Source organism: Phyllostomus discolor, chromosome 6 (assembly GCF_004126475.2).
Source record: "Phyllostomus discolor isolate MPI-MPIP mPhyDis1 chromosome 6, mPhyDis1.pri.v3, whole genome shotgun sequence".
Taxonomy (NCBI): Eukaryota; Metazoa; Chordata; class Mammalia; order Chiroptera; family Phyllostomidae; genus Phyllostomus; species Phyllostomus discolor.
In genome coordinates, this window is record NC_040908.2 from 62,505,313 (window position 1) to 62,518,130 (window position 12,818).

General features: G+C 43.5%; 1 protein-coding gene across 3 annotated transcripts in view; it reads right to left on the bottom strand.

The window, feature by feature from the left end:
- Positions 1 to 5,187: 5,187 nt before the first annotated feature.
- LOC114500563 (charged multivesicular body protein 3) overlaps positions 5,188 to 12,818 on the bottom strand; it is a 101,312-nt gene continuing 93,681 nt past the window's right edge. For 2 of the 3 annotated variants that reach the window (XM_028517280.2, XM_028517281.2), the window contains one exon: positions 5,188 to 5,714. In XM_028517280.2, the coding sequence (XP_028373081.1) occupies positions 5,566 to 5,714 (149 nt within the window). In that variant the 3' untranslated portion in view covers positions 5,188 to 5,565. The remainder of the gene's footprint in view (positions 5,715 to 12,818) is intronic. The other variant, XM_036028256.1, reaches the window with a different exon arrangement.

Genomic DNA, 12,818 nt, shown 5'->3' on the forward strand with positions numbered 1-12,818 from the left:
CCACACAGCCTCTCGGGCTACTCCCACTGGCCCCACTGCCAGGCCACAGTCTGGATGCTCAGGCAGGCTGCTGCCTCCACCCTCTCACCTCCGGCTCCCAATGCACAACGCAGCAGCCTGAAAACCCACCTTGCTCCTGCCCCTCCCCAACCCCCGCTACCCTTACCTGGTCTTCCAGACCTGCCGGGCACCCCCACCTGTACTCTGCCTCACACTGGGCAGACAGATGACCAGCCAGCACCCTCAGATGAGGGTGGAATTGCCTGGTCTTAGAGAATGGGTCCTTCTCCCAAGCTGCTGGGGGCTACTGTGGGCTAAAGCAGGGCGGGGTGGCCTATTAAATCTACTTGGAGTCGTGAGTCCTTCCTGAGGTGAGGCATGCCCACTGTGGGCTCCCCAGCGTGGTGGGGGGCCAGACCCCACTGGGGTCAAGTTCGAGAGGATCCAGGTCTGATACATATCTGATGTCGAACCTCTCATATATATATATATATATATATATATATATATATATATATATATATATTTATATATTTTTTCATTTCAGTTATTGTACTTTTTAGCTCCAGAATTTCTGTGGCTCCTTTTTAAAATTCTCTTTACTGACATTCTCATTTTGTTCACACATTTTGTTTTCCTGACTTTCTTTACCTCTTGAACATATTTAAAACAGGTGGTTTTAGGGTCTTTGTCTGGGAAGTACCACGTCTGGCCTGCCTCAGGCAGTTTCTGTCAAATTTCTCCTTTAAATGAACCACACTTTCCAGTTTCCTTGTATGATTTGTGATTTTTCATGGTGGAAACTGGATATTTGAATATTCCAGAATTCAAGAATTGCCCCCCTCCCTGGGGTCTGCTATTCTTAATCGTTGAAGCCTTGCTGTGCCCAGCCAGTGTTTCTGAGAGACTTCCTCAATGCCAGGACTTCAAAGCACAAACACCACCACCTGTCCCAGTCTTTATGGATTGACCCTGTGCTGAGGCACTTTTAAACACTTAACCAGACCACTTATGGTTCCGCCTCAGCCTGCAGATCAGCCATGGCGAGTGTTCAGAGACTTCTTAGGTCCTTTCTGAGCATATTCTGTGTCCTGGACATGTATGTGGCTTTCTAAATTCCCTGGCATTCAGATGCTTCTGAAAGCCCTAGTGTCCTAAAGAAACCCATTCCCTGGCTTTCCTCCGTCTCTAAGCAGTCTGTGGAATGCCCAGGTGCTTGCACATCTTAAAGACTTCCTCACATGTTTTCAAGCAGTGGCTGCTGCTTTTCCACCCCAAGGTCCAGGACTGGCAAACCAAAGATGAGCACCTTGTGTTGGTGGTTGAGGATGACCCCAGACAGGGTAGGGCAGGCAAATGCACCCCGTGAGCAAGGCCCGCTCTGTTCCTCTGGAACTAGGAACTCGGGTGCCACAAGGGTGTTGTGGCTGCCGCCACGCCTAGAAACAGGTGGGACAAGGGCGAGCAAACATGCCACAGCTTTCTGTTTCTAAGTTTCTTTTTTCTTAATGCAGCAATCACTTGGACGGTGTAAACCTTTTCTTTTCCAGAGTTCTGATGAGGTTGGTTTTAATAGTTTCTGGCTCTTTTTTCAATGTTTCTTTGGAGGTATCCACTCCACCATTTTAGTGACATTATTTTTTAAAACTGTAACTGGTTATGTGTAGAACTTCCTTAGCTTAAAAAAAAGGTTACTTCCCTATTGTGGTTTAGACTTGCATTTCTAAAATGGCCTAAGTGGCTAAAAAGTTAACTCTGGTATCTCAAAAATAATCGTTTTAGTCAAATAAATTTGGAAAATGCATCTGAAAGGCTCTGCAAAGTTGTAAAGAAACCTGCTTTATGTTTATTTTGACCAAACATTTCCCAAGTTTATTTCACTTACAAGCATTTCTTATCGGTAATACATGTTAGCATTTGAAGAGCATCAGTCACAGAACAGGACAAGAAAAATGGTCCCAGTTCTTCAAAGCTTTGAAAGCTTTGATTTTTTTACAGTTGTTCCCATAGCTACAGTCACGGGGCTGGGAGTCAGGGAGAGGTGAAGAGGCGGGCATGACTAGTACTAACTGAGAACAAATGAGTCATAACCTCCTCTCCCTAGGAGTTCTGAGACACACCTTGAAGGGGGCCTAGGAAGGTGTGAGCTGGGAGCGCTCAGGAAGGCATCTCTGACAGATAACACAGGAGAGGGGGAGAGATAGGGGAAGTGAGGTTACCATCTACCCAGAGTGAAGTGCTATGTGATTACCATAAGCGAGGCAGTGATTTTAAAAAGTAAGCTGTATTTAAAAACAAAACAAATGAGTTGGTGGTGTGGAATGCTATTCTCAGTACCTTGAAATTGATTTATTTTGAGGGCACCAAATAGTTAAAGTGGGAAGAGTGGAAGCTGGTACCACTGGTGCTGGCCCTACGTTGAAGGAAGTTCTACTGCAGTAGTTTATACTGTAATTCCCTTTCCCAGACCGTAGGCCCTTCCAGGGCCGGAGAGTGTCTGACTCACCTTTGTTTCCAGTGATGTCCTTTAGAGAACTGAGGGGAAATGGAATATTCACATGATAAGGAGCCAACAATGTTCTTTCCTCTGCCTCCAAGCAGGAATGGAGGCTCTAGAACCTCCTTAAACAATTAAACCACGTCCTACATTTAGATCATTTCACTTGAATGGCTGGAATGGCGGCTGTCATTATTTGTTCTGACTCTCCATCTATCCACCTGGAAAAATTCTGATTATCCACATCAGAACCAAAACGCCCAGGGATTAGCAGCATCCTTTAATTCCAATATCATGCAATGAATACACTAGCCAGATAAATGCAATCATAAAACCATGCCCTGTCAACATGTCAGTTTTTCTCAACTTCATTTATAGATTTAATGAAATCCCAATCAAAATCCCAGCAAGTTAATTTGTGGATATTGACAAAGCAATTCTAGTATTTATATGCAGAGAAAAAAAATACAGAACAGCTGACACAATATGGAAGGAGAAAAATGAAGCTGGAGGATGGACTCTATCTGACTTAACACCTACTACAGAGGTACATTAGTCAACAGTGTGGAAGACAACAGTGTGGTATTGGCAAAAGAACAGGCAAACACAGCGATGAACTGACACCAAGGGCCCTGAAATAGGCTCGCATGAATACCGTAATCTGATCTCTGACATAGGAGCAAGGATACTAAAGTGCAACACAGATGGTCTTTTCAACAGATGGTGCTGAAACAACTGGGCATCCATGTGCAAAAATAAAAGTCCAGACAAAGACCTTAAATGATTCACAACAATTAAATCAAAATGGATCACAGACCTAAATATATAAAACACTACAAAACTCCTAGAACGTAACACAGGAGAAAATCTAGGTGACCTTGGGTGTGGCAACGACTTTTGAGATTCAATACCAAGAACACAATCACGGAAGAAATAACTGGTAGGTTAGACTTCATTAAAATTAAAAACTTCTGTTATATGAAAACGTGAAGAGAAAGAGAAGACAGCCACAGACTGGGAGAAAATATTGGGAAAAGACACATCTGATAAAGAACTATTATTCCAAATACACAAAGAACTCTGAAAATTCAATAATAAGGAAACAAAAAACCCAATTAAAAATGGGCAAAGGACCTAAACAGACACCTCTCCGAAGAAGATTTACAGATGACAAAAAAGCACCTGCAAAGATGTTCAACATCATGCCATTAGGAAACTACAAGCTGAAACAATGAGATGCCACCACAAGCCTGTCTGAATGGTCTAAGTCCAGAGCTCCGCCGCCAGCGCTGCTGTGGACGCGGAGCAGCGGTGCACTCACACAGTGCTGGCGCGGATGCAAACTGGCACAGCCACTCTGGAGCACAGTTTGGCAATTTCTTACAAAGCTAAACATACCCTTACCGTACAATCCAGCAGCTGTGCTCTTTGGGATTTAAATGAGTTGAAACATGTCCACACAAAAACGTGCACATGAATGTTTACAGCTTTATTCATAATTGCCACAACTTGGAAGCAACCAAGATGTCCTTCAACAGCTGAGTGGATAGAGTGGTACGTACAAATGCTGGAATATTATTCGGCAATAAAGAGAAATGAGCTATTAAGCTATTAAAAAGCATAAAGAAAACTTACATGCATATTAGTAACTGAAAGAAGCCAACCTGAAAGGCTACACGCTGCATGATTTCAGGAACGAACGTATTTCCGTGGTGTGGGAGGGGTGGCAGTACGCTATGTGGGAAAACCTTGCACGTGTTGGGACAGGCAGTACTTGGAAATTCTATATTTTCCAGTCAATTGTGCTATGAACTTAAAACTGCTCCAAAACATGTTTACTGAAAAAACAAAGTGTATCCTGAAGATAAAATCAGGAGTAATAAGGTCATACCGGGATTCATGATCTCCAATTTGCATGGTGAGACTAGAAGGGCCTCACTGCAGCAACACCAGAGACACCAGGATCTCCACACAATGTGCACCAGGCAGCCTGTCAGCAAGTGGCTGAGTTTTTTCTGCCTGATTTACTACACACAGGACTTGGACCAGAGGTTTCTGGGTCAAATCCCAGCAGTACAAGGTGAGCTGTTTTCCTTTTGGGTTAGGACTGAATGAGATCACATATGTCAAAGAGTTTTATAAACTGTCAAACACAAATATAAATTGCTACTGCTGAATTACTTACAAATGCTATTTAGGAATATTTCAGATGTGTGTGAGTTGTTTATAATGCATGACCACACCACGCATCTCACTGGTCAGCTCCTGGCTTTGAGAAAGCACTTACGGGCAGGCCCATATCCCATGCGTCCACAACAACCAGCCCAAAGCAGGGCCAGGCAGTCAGAGAACGTGTCCTTATCTCATAGTTGTCTGTTATGGGTGCAACCTGCAATGGGAAGGGAGGGAAGAAAAGTCCCCTGACTCCCTCCCCACACACACCTCTCAGGACATAATACATCCATCCAAACAGGACACAGAGTCAAAATCCCCAATCACCTTTTTGGTTAAAAGATGTCAGAAAGCACAAAATGGCTCCCATACATTGTCGGAAGGCTGGGGAGAAGCACCCACAGAGGAAAAGCCCCTTCTTCTGAGCTTCCAAGTCTCATGCATCTCTTTCCAAGGCCATATATGAAATAATTTGGAATAGCAAACACCTTGAAAGTTCATTGCACATGACAATCTAAAATAAGACCAAGTGTTAAAGCAGAAATTTATTAAAATCCATTTATATAGTGTTTTACAGACCAAAAAATGTACAGAGTCTTCGACATTCAGGCAATGAACTCCATTCTCAGAAGTGTTTTGTGAGAAGACCAAATTCTTTTGCCTTCCTTCCAAAAAAGATACTTCTGTTTATACTCCTGAAAATGATGTGTTTATTACACCACCTCTCAAGAACAATCCCCAAAACCTCTGCGGAGTGAAGAAAACCTTCTTTAGAATGCAAAGCCTCTCACAGAGGTGTAGTGCAAGAGATACATAAATGGCTGCTGTTTCAGAGGAGTGTGCGCCCACCTGGCGGACAGGCATGAGAAGAGCTTGAGGGCCCAGCTGGGTGGCCCCTAGCTGCGGAGCGTGGCCAGCCGGGACTGCATGGCCTCCAGGGCCTCCTCCTCCTCTTCCTCTTCCTCATCTGAGGCGGCTGTTGCTCCTACAACTTCAGGCTCTGGAAGGGCATCAGTCACTTTACTAGGTGCTTTGCCCAAGGCCCCTGAAAACAAACACAGTGAACAGATTAACAAAATATTGGTTGTGTTAATCCATCATCTTCCCTGCCTTTCACACCTGGATCAGTCTGTCAGAGAAGGGGCAATAAAACAAGCTGGTGCGGTGAGGTTTTGCTCACTGTGACAAAGGCACAACACCACCTTGTAATGATAACAAAGTCGTAATAACTGTAAAGAGATTCTGATTTTAGAATTTTGGTTCTGAGCTCTTGATCTACATTCCTAAACAATATTGAATACTAAATTTTCAAGATTCATGAAGATTTCAAATCTAACTATATTGTTTCTAAATCTTCATAAAATGTTTTTCTGGAGTATGGCATAACTAGTCTTCCCCACCCCACAAAATTAAAACAAATAAACAAACAAAAATTAAACCTCACCAATTATATTTTTTAATAAACACAAAACCCAGAAAATCCAGAAGTAAAGATAAAGATTTAAAACTTGACATTTGAGACGGCAGAGGAGATACATGCTGTCCTACCCCTCCTCCCACGATCAAAACTGCAATGCAATACGGCACAGCCACCACTGAGAAGCACCTGAAGACGGGCTGAACAGAATTCCCGTCACTGGGAATACAAAGGAGGCCGGAGGGGTGGACATGTGAAATGGGCAGATCTCACAACCACGGTGTGGCAATATCCCAGCTGCAGAGGTGCCTCCTGAGGAGCAAGGAGTCTTAGCCCCAAACCAGGCTTTTCAGCCTGGGGCTCCAGTGCTGGGAAGAGAGGTCCCCATAATATCTGGCTGTGAAAATCAGCAGGGATTGCTTCTGAGAAAGACAAAGGGCTGGTAGAGGCTTAGGTGCTGATTGCAAAGGGCCCACACACAGACTCACTCATTCACAAACTCACTTGTTCTATGGTCTAGCACGGGCAGTAGCTTGAAAAGCATCAAGGACACACTAGGAGGAACTAAATTGACTAACTTTAGGGTGAGGGGCTGCCAGGGCAGGGGAGGTGGCAACTCTTTCCATGGGACAAAAGTGCTAAAAGGCATCAAATCTGCACTCTCCTTTAAATTGGCTAACACCATTCGCCTTGCCTTAGTGATTCTGAAACCCTGCCCACCCCCGTAAGTCTCTTGTCTGGCCTGAGCCTCCTCCAGCAGCTCTTCTACACAAGAAACCTGTCTCAGCTCAAGCTACAGACTTTCCCACAAATCTGCACACCTCACATGAGCAGTGGGTGCCCTAGACTTGCACTGCAGACTTTCTCCAAGGTCCACAAATCCCACACACATGATAGGTAGCTGGCTTCAGTGTGCACTGTAGCTCCAACCAAGCAATTCCAAGACCAGCACAAATGGTGACTAGTCTCAGTATATCTTGTAACTCCCATCAGGTGGCCCCAAGCCTGATATAAGTGGCAGCCTGCCTGAGCTTACATTGTGCTGTGCAGCAAAGGGTCACAAGTGGCAGCCTGCCATGCTTTGCAGTGTAGCCTCTTCCAAATACCTCCAAGCCCAGCACAAGCAACGAGATGCAGATCACTCTGTAGCTCCTACCAAGTGGTCCTAAGCCCAGCATAAGTGGTGGCTGACCTCGGCCTGCACCAGGGTCCCTAATGTTGGCCTGTACCAGAGCCACTGCCAAGAGGCTCCAGGCCCAACAAATCAGAGCAGACCTACCAACCAGTTCTACAGCCAGCACACCCCAAGGTCGGACTTGGCTGGCAGCAAGTGATACCAGTTCTGTGGGATCAGCCCTTACAAACCCTTGCCCACTATACTGGTGACCAGCACTCACAGCCAGTCAGCCTGAGGTTCAACCCAAAGCATGGTCTTGCTAACAGTATTTGGGGCCTAACTACAACAGCAGGGCACATATAACCCACAGAGGGGACACCTCTGGAGCACCTGGCTCAGATGACCAAGAAGACTGTGCCCCTGACCCCCATAGAACACCTTCTATATAACCTCACTCCATCAAGACTGGGAGATGTAGCAGATCTACAAAATACATAGAAACGAACACAAGAAGTCAACCAAAATGAGGAACCGCAACATGTATTCCCAAAGGAAAGACCAGGACAAAACTCCTGAAAAAGAACTAAAAGAAATAGAGACAAGCAATCTATAACATACCGAGTACAAAACACTGGTTTTAAAAATGCTCAATGAGGACTTTCGGTCAAGATGGAGGCGTACATAGACATGCTTCACCTCCTCGCACAACCATAGAGACAATTACAACTAGATCTCAAAACAAGTAACATCAGAACTGTCACAAAGTTGACCCGTATGGAAGTCTGACCACCAAGGATTTAAAGAAGCCACATTCATGCAGGAGGGTAGGAGGGGCGGAGGTGCACAGATGGGTGGAGTGTGGAGATGCAGTGTGGCACAGAGAGGTGGCAGTGGAGGCAGAGGAACAGACGATCCCTCATTCACGTGTGGTAGATAAAAATCGGGAGGCATACCTTGGGAGTAAGTAATCAAAGCCCCAGGCCAGACCACAAAGCCTAGGGTTCCAGGGCTGGGAAGATAAATCCACATAACTTATGGCTGAAAAAAACAGTGGGGGTTGGGGTGGCAGAAGGAATTGCTGGATTTTCAGGAGACTCAGGTTAAAGGGCCGGCATGGTCTTAGAACATATGCAAACATGCCCTCACTCTGGGATTCACCACGAGGGCAGCAGTTGGAAGGGCGCCAGTCACATACGAGAAGTGGATGAAGAGACTGGAAATGGGGTGAGTGCTGGGCAAACCTCCAGGACCCAGGCAACAGTGCTGTCCCCTCTCTGAACTCTCCCCCTACACAGCCACAATACAGAAGCGGGTTGCCCTGCCCTGGTGATTACCTAGGGCTCCACCCCTCACAATTTGCAGATGCCTTTTCTACAATAGGCCATGCTACTAAGACAGGGAGTCAAAGTAGCTCTACCTAATACACAGAAACAAACACAGGGAGGCTGCCAAAATGAGGAGACAAAGAAATGTGGCCCAAATGAAAGAACAGAACAAAACCTCAAAAAAAGAACTAAATGAAACAGAGATAACCAACTTATCACATAGAGTTCAAAACACTGGTGATCAGGATGCTTAAAGAACTCACTGAGTACAGCGACAACATAAAGGAAGAAATGAAGGTTACACTAAATGAAATAAAGAAAAATCTACAGGAAATCATGAGTGGAAGGGAGGAAGCTGGGATTCAAATCAACCGTTTGGAACATAATGAAGAATAAGTACTCAACCAGAACAGTGAAAAGAAAAAAGAATTTAAAAAAATGAGGATAGTATAAGGACCCTCTGGGACATCTCCAAATATACCAACATCAAATCATAGGGGTGCTAGAAGAAGAGGAAGAGCAAGAAATCGAAAACTTATTTGAAAAAATAAGGAAAGAAAACCTCCCTAATTTGGTAAAGGAAACAGACATATAAGTCCAGGAAGCAGAGAGTCCCAAACAAGGTGGACCCATAGAGGACCACACCAAGACATATCAAAATTAAAATGGTAAGAGTTAAAGATAAAGAGAGAATCTTAAAAGCAGAAAGAAAAAGGCAGAGAGTTACCTACAAAGGAGTTTTCCTAAGACTGTCAGCTGATTTCTCAAAAGAAACTGTGCAGGCAAGAAGGGGCTGACTAGAAGTATTCAGAGTGATGAAAAGCAAGGACTTACAACCAAGATTACTCTGTCCAGCAAAGCTATAATTTAGAATGGAAGGGCAGATAAAGTGCTTCCCAGAGAAGGTAAAGCTAAAGGAGTTCATCATCACCAAGCCATTATTACATGAAACGTTAAAGGGGCTTATTTACGAAAAAGAAGATCAATACTACGAACTTGATTCAAATGTCAACAAATTTACAACTATCAACAACTGAATCTAGAGAAACAAAGTGAACAAACAACTGGAACAGGAACAGAATCATAGATACAGGGATCATTTGGAGGGTTATCTGTGGGGTGGGGGAAGGAGAAGAATTGAGGAAAAGGTATAAGGATTAAGAAGCATAATTGGTAGGTACAAAATAGAGAGGGGGATGTGAAGAATAGTATAGGAAATGGAGAAGCCAAAGAACTTATATGCATGACCCATGGACATGAACTAAGGGGAGGGGATTGCTGGAGGGGGGGTACCAGGCAGAGGGGGGCAAAGCGTGAAAAACTGGGACAAGTGTAATAGCAAAATCAATAAAATATATTTAAAAAATGCTCAATGAACTTGGGAGAAAAATAGATGAACTTATTAAGAACTTCAACAAAGAGCTAGAAGACATAATAAAGGATATTAATAAAAACATAAAAAAGAACAAATCAGAACTGAAAAATATAGTACCTGAAATGAAAAATATACTAGTGGGAATCTATAGCAGATTAGATGAAGCAGAGGATCAAATCAGCAATCTGGAAGACAAGGCAGTGGAAACCACCCAATTAGCAAAAGTGGAAAAAAAAAAAGGAATTAAAAAAATGAGGGTAGTTTAAGGGATTTCTAACACAACATCCTACACACCAACATTCACATTATAGGGATACCAAACGGAAAAGAGAAGAGAAAGAAAGAAATTGAAAACCTATTTGGACAATTAATGATGGAAAACTTCCCTAACCTGGTAAAGGAAATAGACATATAAGCCCGGAAAGTACGGAGTCCCAAATGAGATGAACACAAAGAGTCCACATCAAGACGTATCATGATCAACATGCAAAAAGTTAAACATGGATAATCTAAAAGTAGCAAGAGAAAAGCAGTTAGTTATGTACAAAGGAGCTCCTATAAGACTATCAGCTAATTTTTCAACAGAAACATTCCAGTCCAGAAGATAGTGGCACAAAATATTCAAGGTGATGAAAGGCACAAACCTACAAATATGATCACTCCACCCAGCAAGGCTATCATTTAGAATTAAAGGACGACAGTTTCACAGACAAGAAAATGGTAAAGGAGTTACAAACATCACTAAGCCAATATTAAAAGAATTGTTAAAGAGACTTCTTTAAGTAGAAAAGATAAAACATATGAATAAGAAAACACATGAAAGAAAAAAATCTCATTGACAAAGGCGATCATTAAAGAAACCAATTATAAAACTAGTACAGAGATTAGACAAAAGTAGGACTATCATGTGTAATTACAAATATAAACTAAGGGTTACACATACACGCGAGAAGTAAAAAATAATGACAAAAACTTGAGCGTGAAGGGGGTGAGTAAAACAATAGTTATTTTAGAATGTGTTCAAGCTTATGTGACCATCAACTTAAAATAGACAGTTATATTGACAGCTTGGTGTTTATGAAGTGCATGGTAACCATAAACCAAAGATCTGTGAGAGATATACAAGAAATAAAGAGAGAGGAATCCAAATATAGCCCTTCAGAAAGTCATTGAAACATAAGAGAAGAAAGCAAGGGAATAAGAAAGGAAAGAGGAGACCTACACAACAACAAGAAAACAGTAAAATGGCAATACCTACATACTATGAATAATTACTTAAATGTAAATAAACAAAATATTTCAGTTAAAAGACACAACACAGCAGAATGGATAAAAAAAACAAGACCCAGATTTCCAGCCAAGATGGAGGCGTAGGTAGACACACCGTGCCTCCTCACACAACCAAAATAAGGACAACAATTTAGGAACAAAATAACAACCAGAGCTGACAGCAAATTGAACTGTATGGAAGACAACCAAGGAGTTAAAATAGATACATTCATCCAGACTGGTAGGTGGGACGGAGTTGGGCGACCAGGTGAAAAGGGGTTGCTGCACAAAAAGCGGTGGTACCAGGTGCGCAAGATGAAGCAGGCGGACCCTGAGCGCACAGGCAGAGGCTGGCAGACCCCAGGCATGGGGTGGCAACGGACAGACCCAGCAAGGCGGTGATTATGAAGTGAGTCACCAGCGGTCCCACATTTGAGCGTAGATAAATCTGGCAAGGCTGGGGAGCAAGACAGACGGCACAACCCAGGGTCCCAGCACCGGAAAATAAAGCCTCAAGGCACCGAATGGGGACACCTGTGGGGGTTGAGGTGCCGGAAGACTCCCAGCCTCACGGGAGAGTTTGTTGGAGAGAGCCATGGGGTCCTAGAATGTACACAAGCCCACCCACACAGGACTCAGCACCAGAAAGGCCCAGTTTGCTTGGGGGAAGCAGCGCAAGGGAATGAAAGCCAACACAGAGCGAAGCAAATGCCATTGTTCCCTCTTGCACCCTGCCCCCACATACTGTGTCACAACCCAGCAACTGGGTTGCCCTGCCCTAGTGAACACCTAAGGCTCTGTCCCTCATATGTAACAGGCACGACAAGACAACAAAAAAATGGCCCAAACGAAGAACAGATCAAAGCTCCAGAACAAATACAACTGAGCAATGAAGAGACAGCCCATCTATCAGATGCACAGTTCAAAGCACTGGTGATCCGGATGCTCACAGAATTGGTTGAATCTGGTCACAAATTAGATGAAAAAATGAAGGCTATGCTAAGTGAAATGAAGGAAAATGCACAGGGAACCAATAGTGATGGGAAGAAAACTGAGACTCACATCAATGCAGTGGACCAGAAGGAAGAAAGAAACAACCAAACAGAAAAGAATGAAGAAACAAGAATTCAAAAAAATGAGGAGAGGCTTAGGAACCTCCAGGACATCTTTAAACATTCCAGCATCCAAACAACCAAAAAGAAAACAGAAACAACCCCATTATAGGGGTACTGGAAGAGGAAGAGCAACAAGTGAGAAAGTTATTTGAAGAAATAATAAAGGAGAACTTCCCCAAGGAAATAGACTTCCAGGAAGTCCAGGAAGACTAGAGAGTCCCAAAGAAGGAAGACTCAAGGAAGAACACACCAAGGCACATCATAGTTACATCACCCAAGATTAAAATGAAGGAGAGAATCCTAGAAGCAGCAAGAGATAAGGAGACAGTGACCTACAAAGGAGTTCCCATCAGACTGTCAGTTGATTTCTCAAAAGAGACCTTGCAGGCAAGAAGGAGCTGGAAAGAAGTATTCCAAGTCATGAAAGGCAAGAACCTGCATCCAAGATTGCTCTACCCAGCAAAGCTTTCATTTAGAATGGAAGGGCAGATAAAGTGCTTCTCAGATAAGGTCAAGTTAAAGGAGTTCATT